Source organism: Manacus vitellinus, unplaced genomic scaffold, assembly GCF_001715985.3.
Source record: "Manacus vitellinus isolate BGI_N305 unplaced genomic scaffold, ASM171598v3 scaffold_8_pilon, whole genome shotgun sequence".
Lineage (NCBI taxonomy): Eukaryota > Metazoa > Chordata > Aves > Passeriformes > Pipridae > Manacus > Manacus vitellinus.
Window position 1 is genome coordinate 4,781,265 of NW_021940864.1, and position 14,237 is coordinate 4,795,501.

The 14,237-nt window shown below is 37.3% G+C and overlaps 1 protein-coding gene across 1 annotated transcript in view; it reads left to right on the forward strand.

Moving 5' to 3' along the window:
- Window positions 1-1,596: 1,596 nt before the first annotated feature.
- Window positions 1,597-14,237, forward strand: part of ENAH (ENAH actin regulator) — a 47,449-nt gene continuing 34,808 nt past the window's right edge. The window contains exons 1-3 of the mRNA XM_018085030.2: window positions 1,597-1,758; window positions 3,163-3,340; window positions 13,944-13,955. Of these exons, the coding sequence (XP_017940519.1) occupies window positions 1,627-1,758; window positions 3,163-3,340; window positions 13,944-13,955 (322 nt within the window). The 5' untranslated portion in view covers window positions 1,597-1,626. The remainder of the gene's footprint in view (window positions 1,759-3,162; window positions 3,341-13,943; window positions 13,956-14,237) is intronic.

Genomic DNA, 14,237 nt, shown 5'->3' on the forward strand with positions numbered 1-14,237 from the left:
ACTGTAAATTATACTTAGAAAAAAAGCAGTGTATATATGTATATTATAATTTTAATGTCCCTACATTGAACTAGTTTCTGGCTAGAAAAAGGGTAGTCTAATTAGAGGTTGCAATCCAATTCTTATCTAGCTGTTGAATAGTTGATGAGACTAGAACACGTGCATTTTTAAAATTAAGAACGTATTTCCTCGTTTGGTCTTGAATCTCTTGTGTGCATAAGAGACATGATCTCAGTACTCCCTCTTCTCCCCTAGCCTTGAAAAGCATCCCAGCGTTCAGTGCTTTTCTAGTTGTTAGATTGTCATGGAAAGTATTGTAGAAATTGATGCTGTTTTCTCAAAAATGTCGGTATTGAAAGTTAACAAAACAGCTGGATACAGTGCAGAATTTTCTTGTGTTGGGAGACAGAAATAAGATATTAGGAAATTCAACATGGTATTTAAAAAAACCCCAACCCAACAAACACACACTCCTCTCCCCAAACCAACCAACCAACCAACCAAACCCATACCCTCCCCCCCTCCAAGAAAGATGGTTGGGAGTGGCATCCTTCATGAAATATGAAGAAATACTTCATTTCTTTCCTTTTGTAACTTTTGAAGAATGTATGTCTCTTCGGCCTTCTCAATTTTCCAAATGGCAGGCCACATTCCTTACAAGCCAGGCATCATGTGCTTTCTATAATGTTGGATGTACTGGAGTGGTATGTTCAGAGAATTTGACTTACTGATAAGAAATCATTCCTTTCTATTTTTACTTCCTGTCTACATCTGGACATTTCCCGTAAAGCCAACTTGCATGGTGTCACCCTTTCCTCTCCTAGTAAACAGTGTGCTTATGGTATGTTCTGATTTCTTGTGTTTCTAATATGATGACATTCGTGATACGCTCCTTTGTAACTTCAGGCTCTACCTTAGCTTCCAGATGACTGGCATAATCAGGAGTAGCCACTGATAGCAATCTCCTGATGAAATTGCACTTTTCAGTAATCAGTGGAACCTTTTCTCAGGGAGAAAATGTTACATCTAGGTGTCGACTGTTGTAAAATGTGACAAAGCCAAAACGCATTTCATTTATGAGCTGGTGAATTTTTTGTGCTGAACTTTGTCCCACGTGTGTTTGTTTTCTTCTATATGTGTTAAAGGGAGCAAGGGCCTTCCAATCCTCATGTCTTGTGGAAGTAACTGCCACTGGAATATCCAAACTGTATGAAGCTAGTGTGACACCACATTCTTTGCTCTTCAGATTTTGCAGAAAACTTTTGTGTACTGTTATGGCATTTTATTAAAATTCATGGTTGGTGGTGAGGAGAAAGCAGAGGGGGAAGGTGCAGGAAAAGTAAATATCTTCTTGATCTCTTTCATTAGTAGTTAGGCCTGCCTGTCTTAACCATAACTCTCTAGAATGAACACATGTAAGCAAAATGTCAAAGTGCTACAGGGTTTATATTCAGAAAGGTGGGTGTTTCAGCAAGTTGCAAGGAGTATTGCTTTAACATTTTGAGTTAAAAAAAAAAAAAAGCTGACCAGAAAATTGATGGTTTGCCCTAAGTAATTTTATTTTCTCCTCCAAAATATTTGTATTTTAACAGTGAACAGAGTATCTGCCAAGCACGAGCTGCTGTAATGGTCTACGACGATGCCAATAAGAAATGGGTACCAGCTGGTGGATCAACTGGATTTAGCAGAGTTCATATATATCATCACACAGGCAACAACACATTCAGAGTAGTGGGCAGGAAGATTCAGGATCATCAGGTAAGGAAATCTCTGAAAATTTGGAATGTTAAGAAATAAGCCTTCAGCAAAATTATGGGACCAGGAAATAATAAATGGATTTTTTTTTTAATCGAAGGAGCAAAACTGTATTATTGCTTTTTCCCCCTGAACTAAGCACTTTGCATACCTCCAAGGCAACAGTCCTTTTACCATTCCTTCCTACAGATATCTATCTACAAAGGCTAGTGGTGTACACAGAAGTCATCTGGTTGTTTTTAAGGCAAAGTAGCAACCTAAAAGCTTTTCTTCCCTGCTCTGTGCTGTCAGCTGCAGTCTGCGTAGACACCAGCAGTTGTCTTTTGGCTCTTCCTGTCTTATCAAAACTTGGATGCATGATATCTCATTTCCCCCGATCATTTTGACCAAAAAGCTCTCTGATATTCGGTAATGCTTTGAGAGACTGAGAAGGGAGTAATAAGGATTATATCTTAATTTCCTTGAAGAAGTTACTGGATCGGGATTACATGGCAAATTTGGCATCGTGTCTCGAAATATGCTCTGCCATGTGATACTTACGATGGGGTTAAAAATCCAGTCTTTTATTTGAGGAAAGCTTCTTATATTTGTTTCCCTTTCTCCCAGCATTTCATAGAATTGTTTTGGTCTGTTCTTGGTCATTTATCACACACCTGAAGCACAGACTGATAATCTCCCATGTGATTTGTCACTAAACACTTATTCCAAGTAATAAATGGTTTCTGTGCATTCATCTGGGAACAAACGTGGGGTTTTTTCCTCCCGTTATTCAGCAAAAAAGGTGAGAGTGATCCAGTTATCAAAGTGCAATGGGATCCTCTTAGTGGATAGCTTGTAGTAAATGGTTGTACTACCAGCTCGAATTTATCATCTTTTGTGTGAGCCATAACGATCCTGCAAAATAATACCTTGTGATGCATCGTTGAAGTTCACATGAACTGCTGCTGAGAGCCCTGCAGGCCAAGGGGTGCAGCAGCCTCAGAGAGAAGGTGATAACTTGGGTAAAAATAATTGTAACAAATACTCTGTGAAATTCATGGAAAACTGAGTTTCTGAATTCCAAGTGCATATTCACATCAAGCAGTCTGCTGCTGAAAGTCAGAAGTGTTGATGTTACTACATTGCTGTTACGAAACATCCCGGCATCTTTTGAAGTGAGAACACTTAAGCTACAAAAGTTGATACAAAATATCTCATTAGTCCCCTTGTGTATTCTCATCACTGATTACATGCAGCCTTGGAATTAAAATTGAAATGGTTATGTGCTTCAGCATTGTGGTCTTTCAGATTGTGGGTCTTGAATTAACCCATATGGTTAAGGAATAAAATCTACACAAAGCTGAAACTTGTGATGAAACAGCAATTTTAAAGAGAAGTAATATTTTTTTTTTTTTTTAATGATTGTAGGTGGTAATAAATTGTGCCATTCCGAAAGGGCTGAAGTACAATCAGGCTACACAGACCTTCCACCAGTGGCGTGATGCCAGGCAGGTGTACGGTCTGAATTTTGGCAGCAAAGAAGATGCCAATGTCTTTGCAAGTGCCATGATGCATGCCTTAGAAGTATTAAATTCACAGGAAGCTGGTAAGAATCTCTTAAGTATTTTTTTTTTCTAAGATTGTTCAAATACAGAAATGGAAAAAAAAATTCCATGATTATGCGGGAAAGTCAATAAATCTTGTTTCTAATCGGGATTCAGCCTCTAGGCATTTTAATTATTTGGGTGTTTTGTCTGACTAATTACTGCTTCTTAACAGTGTTTCTCAACTGCACTGCCATCCCTGTAAATGCAATTCCTAGCAAGTAAATCAATTTTCATATTATCTATTACCTATAAAAACTGCTGGGTTTGCCTTTTTTTTTTTTTCTTTAAGGAAGCAAAACCAAAAGACCTGACCAAGAAAGATGTACTCTGTAATTAGAATACTTTTCAGGATTTCTAGAGTCATCCACTGTTCTTATGGTGTGTCAGTATCCTTGCTTCTCATTGATTACTGATTTATTATACAAATAAGAGGTTTTTTCCTCCAAACTTTGGAATTCAGGTCATCCTCTTTGGCAGTTCTTACCGTAAAAGAGTTTTCTAGCTTGAAGACTTTAAATCTAGAGGTAACCTTCAGATGAGCACATAAAATTTAGACAACAGGTCTGTCATTTTGTCTGTTTGAAGACTGGGGTGACATAGGGTGTAAAACATTGGTGGAAAAATTAGTTGCTTTCAGTCTTCAGGTGATATCTGTAACATATTCTAGGTAGGCTCTACAGCAAATTGATCAGTATAACACTGTGATACACACACAGGGAGTTTTTCTTTTAAAAGACTAAGAGTCCTTTGTGTTCTTGTAACCAAATAGAATTCTTTTGTCCTCATTAAACTTTAAAGATTGCCCATGTAACAAGAGATAGTTCTTCTGTACTGGTTTTCTTTCTCGTGTGTAGGAGAGGCTGCAGATATCTTTACTAGGGCTCTCTCAACTACAGCAAAAAAGGTGACTTTATCAAGTTGCTCTTTATTCTGGTAGTTGTTTCAAGACTTACCTTTTGAAACTAAGCTATCTAGACCACGGCTGATACATTCTGCAGTGCTTACACTGTTATGCAACATATGAGGCCAAAATAGAAATGGTAGCTAGAGTTATAGGGTTTCTTTTTGCCTGCTAAAATAATCCAGTTGTGATTCCCATTCTCCTACCCTCAGCAGGCATGACAATGCTCACTTTTTGGTCAGTGTGTCTTCATGGATTATTGTAATTTGTCTAATCCTAATTCTCTTGCTGTCTTATGCAAAATATATGTGGGCTAACAGCTGCATTGATATATTTTTTCAGTAGCAGAAGTTTTACTGAGCTAAGGTGCCACTTCAGTTGGAGTTTGTCTGCTTCATTCAATTTAAGACCAGTTAATCTCTGATGATTGGTTGTTTTATTTTCAGGCAAATTTTGAAATGAGAGTTGAGTATGACTGTGGTATCACAGCCCAGATGCTGGCTACAGTGCTGTCATCTACTGGTTCGTTCTTGACAGTTTTGAGGTGTAGCTCTGACAAGGACATGAATTAAGTTCTGTAATTATGTCTGAAAGTGACTGATTGTAACCTTTAAGTTTTCCGAATTGTAAGGTAGTCGCTTTGTTTCTCCTTGTGATTTGACTTGGTAGCAGCAGTAGGTACAAGTCAAAATGCATTAATTAGCTGCATCACAAGCTAATGATGGGCACAGGAGATAACTGTTCTTCCCTAGCCCCTGTCAGCCAAAAAGAACTGTAGTTGTTTAAGATTAGCTTTTTCTGTCACTGACACATAGGTGCTCTTAAGCTTCATCAAGATGAAATAAAACCAAAGCTTAACATTATCAGCATGGTTTTCAGCAGATGTCTGAAGATGAGTAGTTTAGCACTGCTGCTTTTTAAAAGAAATCCTAACTATGCATATAGGATTGCTCTGTAAGCCTTGTAACATTGTAACATTTCCAGAGAATATTTAAAGATAATGTTCATAATGTGTCTGTGTTAGAATACTGTCATCAAGTGTTCCAGAGTTTTATCAGCTGGGAGGTTTGTCTTATATGTATGATCTACATATTTTAATATGTATGATCTACATATTTTATGATCTCTATCAGTGTAAGAATTAAAAAAGATCAAGTATCTTTCTAAACGTGCCTGCTTCAGTATTGGAAATGGGATACTGAGTAGCTTGCAGTTTAGGATCAAGCTAATTGGACTCCTTGCTCAAAGTTTAATGCATTTCTTCTCTCTATAGTTGATATAATTTCCTAAAAGTGCAGCTAGAAATGAATCCTTGCTGTTAATTTTTCCCCCTCAGCATCTCTGAAATAGCTGAATATTTACTTAGATGGGTCACTGGCTCTGAGGCTTTCATATTAGCTCTGCATTTTAGAAAATGGATTGCAACTTCCCTTCTTTTATAAACAAATTAGCCTATTTTTTGGAAAGGTGTTGAGAGAGTATATGTTATAAAAGTGAAGTTATAAATACGTGAAGATCAATGCATAATATATTGATGGTTTTGTTTCTTTCAATTATCTGCTAGGATTTTAAAGACTTCTAACACATGCAGTTGGTATTATGAAGATACTGCTTCAAAATCTGTACTTAAAGAATTGAAAAATCTGTACTTGAAGAGGACATCTTGTCTCTAATATTTTAAATAAATTGCTGTATTTTCTAGCGTATGAAATATAGCATATAGAGCTTCCAACTCAAGTAAAATAAATGATATATAGGTAACTTTCCTTCTCCTGTAGAATTGCTTACAGTCAAAGTTGGATTCTTGCAGTATCCTTATTTTCTGCTGTGTTTTCTCACTTTGGCGATTTCTTTTATTAGCTTGGTTATTCCATGTTGTATTTTATTCATAAAAGGAAAGCACTTTTAATGTTAGCTGAGCATACTATTCAGAAATTCATAAAGCTGGAGATGAATTTTAAATTTTATGCAAGGGTTCACAGAAATCTAAATGACTTCTGAGGAATATTAAAGATTGTGCTGTGTACATCCTTTTAGTTTGCAAGTCAGCTGTTGGGTATGGCTCTCTCGCTCTTTTTAAAATAAAATTAAATCACGGTCTCCTTCTCTTGCATATATTTGAAAAATGTCATTGATCTTTGCTTGCAGTTGGCATCCTCAGCTGTTCTGCTGGCTGCTGGTGAAATTGGAGGTTGCTTAATTTAGGATCTCCCTCTAGTGGATCTGCCGAAGCCGAGGTGAAGGCACTGGGTGCCCTGGTGCTGAGCTCGCAGGGATGGGCTTTTCCTCGTTCTGATGAGTTCAGAATGCAGAGTGAGAGTCTCTGAAGTTAAAGGCTTTACTGCAGCTGTCAGTTTTCTTCTAAAACAGTTTTCTTCTAAAAAAGCACTGCAGGTTTGTCTCAAAGGGCTCCGAAGCAGTGGCTGCCTTGTCAGTGAAACTGTCTGAAATATTCTGCAGGTCTAGGTTTTTTTCCTTCCCACTGATTTTCAGGGCTGATCATATAAACATCCTGACTTATATGCTTGAACTCTGCTTATTTTATTTTATGTAAAAATCAGTGTTTTAACTCTGCTCTGGTTTGAATAATTGCATTAGCTAGTTCAACCAGACACTATTTTCCTGCTGGCTAGTTGAGCAGATTGTAGGCCACCTGCAAATTCAGCAGAGAAAGACAACAACACAGGACTTTATTTTCTCCTGGAATTTTAAGGTAGACTACTAATACTACAGGTTCTTGCCTCATATTATTTAGAAGTTGCATTAAAACTGAACTAAGATTTCTTTCTGTCACACATTTGGGAAGACTTTGAAAGACTTACTTATTTCATTAAATGATTGTTTGGAGTTAGCCCTTCATCAAATGACAAGTGTGTGCCGTCAGTTTAAGAGGTCATTTGAAGAGGATTTTTAAGACTGTGTGCAATGAGTTCAGATATTCAGTTATCGATCTTGTCTAAAGCTGATGGCTCTGTGAAAGTTTTGCATTTAATTACAAAGAAAATATTCATATCTGCATTAAGTAGAGCTCAGTGTTGCAATCAAAGTGGCTCTGGAATGAGTAAAGTGTCAATGAAGGGAAATTAGATGGCTGGGAAAATTCTGTGTGTGAGACAATGGATTATTTCTTTGAAGGAATAAGGGCAAGTGCTCTGGGAGATGGGAGGAACAAAGGAGCATCATACTCAGTTTTGCTGCAGAAGTACCTACTAGTTCAGCTGGAATTGGTGTTGCTTTGTGTGGCATCTCTCTTCAATCTCAGGAAAGCCTTGCTAAGGGAATAAGAAACGAAAGATGAGATTTATATATGTGTAATTTGCATTTGAGGAGGTACTTTGAGTTGTTTGTTGCAGAAGATGAAAGCGTCGGAAGAAGAAGTGAAGGATGTCATACAACCGTAAATAAGCCTGTTCTAATTCTTATTACATATACCTAAGGTTCATGATGCTTTTTGTGCTAATCTTTAGCAGTTATATATTGATTCTTGAAAAGATTTTGGGGTGTTCTGGATATAAAGGCAAGGGGGGGAATGGCTTCAGTGACGCTGTTGTAGTACTGCCTTAGATTGCAGTTTAATTCATAGGAAAATGGGGAGGAGGAAAAAGAAACAGTTTTTGTGTTTCCAGGGTCTCATTATTTTGTTCATCTAATCTTGGGGAAAAAAGCTCCTGTGGTTCACGTTCTTTGAATTTCTCTTGAATTATTAACTCTAGAAGTTAGGTTGTCCAGTTATTAAATTAAAAAAACTTTTATGGGGTAAAGATGCGTGCTTTTTCCATGACTGTATCTGCAGTCCTTTTTCTTAAAGCAGAGATAGTTAATTAAATCCTTGCTGATAGGGGAATGCACTTATATCGTGGATTGAATAATTTAATATCTCTGGGAAATGCAAACAGAACCAAAAATTGAGGTTTCCTAATTGGAATATATTGAAAGACAATGGAAGACTGAAATGAGAAAAATACATGCGGGGCTCGCGGGGGGATCTCAGATGCTTCTCTTCATACTGTTTTGGTTCATGTCATGCTAAAACTTGTTTAGAGAAAAGAGAAATTCTACAGCAGTGAAGTAATTAGGCTATACCTGTACTCTAAGCCAGCCTCTGGAGCAGGCTGTTAGCACTCCCTGTAAGAAAGAGAGTAACGTGATGATATTATTACCTGTGTTGTCATAAGTTGGATGATATCTCCATTTTTGCTAGCAAGATTTTTCCTTCCTTTTAGATGTGGGATTGATTAAAGAAAAAATTTTGGTAGTTTGTAGATTTTTACAATAGCTAATCCCGATTTAACTAATCCTAATTTGTATGCCAAAATATTGACCAAGAGGAAGTTTTAACTATTTATTGGACAAAGTACTTCCTTTTATTTTAATTGCAGTTGAGATTATTGAAAGCATCATCAGTGTTGGTTGTGGTATTTAGAAGTGAAGAGAGAGTTCCTAAGTTTTATGAACTCTTAAGGGTTGCCTGTATGGTGTTTCTGATTTCCATGGTTCTTCAGAATTAGTGGTGTATCACATGAAAGCATTTAAATTTTTTTTAAGTGAACAAAGAATTTAATTAAAACTTGGTAGTTGGTCTAAACTGTATGGCAAATATAAATAGAAGTATATTAATTTGTGGATAAAGTTTTATTTAATAAATATTGGGGAATGTCAGTATATTTTACTCTTGAGAGTTCATATTGTTGTCTTAAAAATATTCCCAGTAGAAGTTGTGGATAGATTAAATCTGCCTTTTGGGAACAGGATGTTTTCATAAAAATCATGAACATAGTTGTGGAAATACAGCTTTGTTAGGCTCATTTCTGTAGTATTATACAGCAGTAGCAACAGTCATCACCTATAACATTGCTATTTAAACAAATTTTGTCAGAACGGGGTGGTGGTGATGGGGAAATAGTAAATATTCCACAGTAGATGGGACTGATATATTTTATTTCAATAATTGCTATTGTAAGTTTGTGCTACTGTAGCTTCTTTAAGCAACCATAGTTCTCTACTGCTGAAGCTTTGTCTCCCCCTGTATGAAAGGATGGCAGAGGGAAACTGGAAGGCTCCTGAAGGTTGCCCAGCACACTGGTGCTGAGCCAAGCCTGGCACTCAGGTTATCAGTGCCTGGTGTCCAAGGCACTACTGGCACTGATAGGAGGCTCTGCTGGCATTGATAGGAGGCTTACCTCTACTTAAATTCCAATGTATTTTAATGAATATTTTTGTTATTCTTGCTGCCTTTTATTATCTTGATCAGGTAAAAGTACTTGTGGAGTGAAATGGAAGGTATTTCCTTTAAGTGTAGAGTGATAACTAAATTAACTCAGCTGAAGGTACTTACAAAATGGTAACAGCATAAGAGGAAGGAGGTATTTGAAGGAAAGGGAAGTCTCAGCTGAAAGATGATTCACCCAAAAAGAAGTACTAGAGAACAGTTTTGTCACTGGTTAATGCCCTAGTTTTTGACCATTGTAGTCTTGCATATAAATCCATAACACAAGTCCACGTCTTGAGTTGTGGTGTGGCTTTGTTTCTGCTGGAGACTGGTTAGCAAGTCTCCCCAGACTTTGTTCTGTCATGTCCTAGAGCAGGACAGGCTCTGAATGGGAGGAGAAGGAGCTAGGGACAAGTAAAAGAAGGTACTTCACCATAATTGTGCTTAGTACTCCCTGCATAGGTCTCTGAAAAGCCTGCTTTCTGTTTATTCAGAAAACATTTAAGCATTTAGTAGAACACTTTTTTCTGTTATAAGTTCTTATATTCTAAAACAGAAGTACATCTTAGTGGCTGTGGCTTTGAACTCTTGCCTGTGGTCTTAGCTTAGTAGGTGTACTCAACCTGTCCTTAATGAAAATTGTCTCTGAAGATTATAGTTAGTCAGTACAGTTATGTTTAAATTATATACATGTATAAATAAACTTGCTGTTCACTTTCAGTCTTTGAAAAGACTTTGAAAAGTCAAGTCATACTTTGATTTGGATAGCAGACTGTATAATTGGAATGTTGCTTAGTCTTGGCACTAACATGCTGAGAAAGGAAAGAGTAGAAACTCTTAGTTACTGAGTTGTTTATATAAACTTTCTCTGGGGAGAAAGTAGAGATCTTCACCTCAAACTAAAATTCTCATGTGTGATAGTTGACCAGCTTTACTGGATCTATTAAAAAATTAGAGTTTTTTTCTCTTAATGCTCTACTCTGAACAGTACAGTAATTGGAGGAATGAGTTTTTTTGTGTGTGTTTACTTTCTTTAACTCTAGGGCATGTGGGGTTCTGAGGAAGATTTCATGTGATCTGACTGTCAGCAGTCCCCACAAAAACCATTTCCCCCATCCTTATGTTACCTAAGCCTGTCCACCCAAATGAAAATATACATTGTAGCTCATTGTATAACTTGTAATACATGTATTGTGCCAATCTTGAACAGCAGATAAATGGGGTTTTTTAAGGCTATAGAAACCTTATGTCCTCAATGTCAGCCAGGTGCTATGTGAACACTGATAATATAATGCAGGTGACATTAAAAGAAGGGGGATAGACTGTGGTGTGAAACTCCAAAACAGACACAATATAATTGAAAGACTGGAGGAATGGAGGAACCCAAAGGCATCGAGGGAGGAGAAACCACCTGTTTCCATCTCCAGTTTGCTAATTATGCCTGTATGGGATCGTGCAATGGAAGTTGATTCGGCTTTCGAATGGAGGTAGAGGTAAGATGTCAGTTAGGACTGAAAATGAAGTTAAGGAGTTTGATAAACTACAGCTCTGGCTGTGGTTTAAAAGGGTGGTGTTGGGGATGCCTAATTTGGTTAAAGCAGCCCCCAGCAGCCTGTTGTTCTCTGAGCTACGCCAGTGCCAGCATAATTGTCTGTGTGACTACATGAAGAACCAAAACTGGCTGTGATCTAGCCGGTAAAAATGCTTCATGCAGGCTTTTTTTCCCTGGGTTTTTAAAGATTTTTGGACTTCCCATCCATCTCTCACCATGCGGTTGCCTGAACTGTCATAGAGGAAGGGTGATGTGATGCAAAGGTGAGAATAAGCTGAAAAACAGAAAGCGCTGAAACTGGAATGGCTGCTGAACAAATTAGTATGAAATTATATCCTCTGTCAGAGTGTGCTGCGGAGTGCACCATCTGTGCTTTCTTTAGAAAAAGAAAGATGTTAGGTTTTCCTTAAAACTCAGAATGAATAGACTATTCAGCCTCATCTCTTACTTGGCTTGTACTGGTTTCTGAAGATTAAGTGATCCTGTAGAAAGATCAGACTTTTTTTCCAGGCAGTATCTGTGAGATTTTCTCTTGGGGCTTGATTTTTCAGAAGTATCTTGAAGTGTTCAAAAGCCTCTGAGAAAGCTTATTTAAGCTAGCTACTGCTTATTTAATATACCACCTACCCCACTACCCAGACAAAGAAATGATGGTCTTTGCTTGCTGTAATAAATTTTCTCAGATAAAATGTACTTTGCCACCTGGTATGTGCCTTTAACTTGCCACTGTCCATTTACATGGTAGTTGTTAAGAATCTGTGCTTGCAGAGAGAAATTTGATGAGAAAACTGGCCAAATGACTTGGTAGCTAAACTTTTCTTTCTTGAAAGCCTTTGGTATACTCAAATTGCATTTCCTTACAGCAAAAATTTGTACGAAATACTTACAAACCAAGTAACCAGCAAGTTAATTGTCAGCAGGTGATTGTGTTCTGCTCTCTTGCATATACAGCTATGAAGGAAGGACATCACTGGAGTAGGTTGGCCAAGTCAACTAACTTGGCTTGCTGATGATTGCCTTCTGCAGAATTGACAATATGATTTTCTGGCAGACAGAGCTCTGGAACAAAGTTTGAGGCTACAAGAACAGGTTTTCTCACTGCTAGGTTGGTTGGAATAGCCATGCAAGTGAAGCTCGATGGTTGGTTTCTGGAGGGGTTGGCTAAAAAGAGAGTGGGAGCACACTAGTAGGAAGGTTGTAGAGTGGTGGTCCATGTTGAGCTACTGCATCATGATAATACCTTGTTCAAAAACCCCCTGTTAAATACTCTTAAGGATTAAATGGGTGGAAGCTTGAACTTCTCATTTCTGCTGTACTTTCAGTGCAGTAAATGGTTGGTAAATGTCCATAGTATGACTATTTCTTTTTATTTCTGTTCTTTGTTGTTAATTTTCAGGTCAATGTGTTTCATACTCAGAAATACGAAGGGAGTTTCATCATATGTCGGATACTTAGTGTTACTTGGAGTTTACACCTCAGACTGTGAACCTTGACTTACTCCAAGCATTCTATTAGACGTGGCAAGCAGTAGTGGTGTATGTGGCATCTCTGAGCAGCAGCACAGCTGCTGCTGGATTGTGTCTACTTGTAAAAGTCCATGAAAGGCTGCAGCATGGTGCAGGCAGCAAATAGCCCGGCTGCCTGGGAGCTGCAGTCATGGTTTTGTGGGCCTTAAAGCCTTCCACCTGTCACACAGGGGAGATGAGAGCAGGACGTGTGTCTTATGGAAGTTTTAAAGCTGAAAAGTTTTCCAGATGAGCAGTATAACAGATGTTTCTACTTAGTGATAATTTAATTATTGATTATCATTGCAGTTTAATATTTTGCATTAAAAGTAGTATAGATTTATATCTGTGGTTATCTCTTGGAGATACTCGAAGCAAAAATAATACATCAAGGGCAGCATCACGTCATTAGGTACATGCTGAAAAGAATAAATCAGGAAGATACCATCTCTATAGTGCAATTTCTGCTTTTATCTTCCAGAAGTAAGTTCCTACATTACTTTTTGACTGTAGGATACACAGATAATGTACACTTTTATAATTTTCAGGATTAATTGTCTTTATGACCACAGTGGACACAATACTATGCTGTTCTGAGTAAATGAACCTTTTTGTATAGGCTTTAAACAGGGCACTTGTTTGACTGTCCTAGATGTGTCAGTGTATCACACATGGTCTTCTCATGGGTTTGGATGACTTTCACAGGTTCAGATGGGAAACAAGTTCTACATTTTGGTATTTGATATAGTGGAGATCTCATTACAACTCCATCACTGTAACTAGTTTGGTGGAATCTCAGCAAGAAATTACTGTTTTGCTTTGGGATGTTTTCAGAATTTGACACATTTTAATCTTTTTTAATTCTACTTGCTTATAAATTCCATAATCTTAAGTGTAGCTACAATCTAAATAATTTACTGGTTTAGTGCCCGTTTTTACAGAAATAATGCATTCTTGATCCCCTGTATTCCATTCCACACTTTGTAATTCTTCACATCTGTTAATTCTTTGTAAATAATTCTGTGCTGTAAATAGACTTGAGAAAGATGGAAAAGTCACTTCATTTCTAAATATACATATTTCATTTCTAAATGTACATATACAGTTATTTGAAAATTGTATGATTCAGAATTGCCCATCAATTAAAACTGAAGATGAATTTGCGTGTCCTTCTCTTTTGCATCTCATGTGCTTAGCAGAATTCACACTTTGTACATTGGTGATGTGCCTCTGTTCCTTTGGACCCAGTACTTACCTATCTAAAAAAGAAAGTCTTTGATCCAAGTTGATGAGCTAAAATCTGAGTAAATTTTGGTGTGACCTGTAGAAACATACTTTATCTTCCTTCTCTCAATGTGGTGATAAGGTTCTGATGTTTTTTCTCTCCTGTTCTTTTTTTTTTTTCCTTTTTTGTTTTCCTCTTCCCCTTTTCCAGTGTTCTATTTAGGTGAGTGTTTTAATTTTTTGAGCCCTTCCTGTTCCTCCAAGAGTATTTGTTCATTGTTTTAAGAAAATCTCAGACTTGGAGTGCTTTTCAAAGCTTTTGTCAAATTCCATCATATATAAAATCTGTTTTGCATTTCTGTGAAACCTTTCCATCCATGTGAAATAAATTCATTCCGTAAATGCATAAGGTAACATTTGTTGCAGCTTTTATTTGCTAAATTATGTTTTTGAGCTTGTTTGGCTTAAAAGGCAAAAGTGAACAGTTCTTAAAGTCATGTGGTGG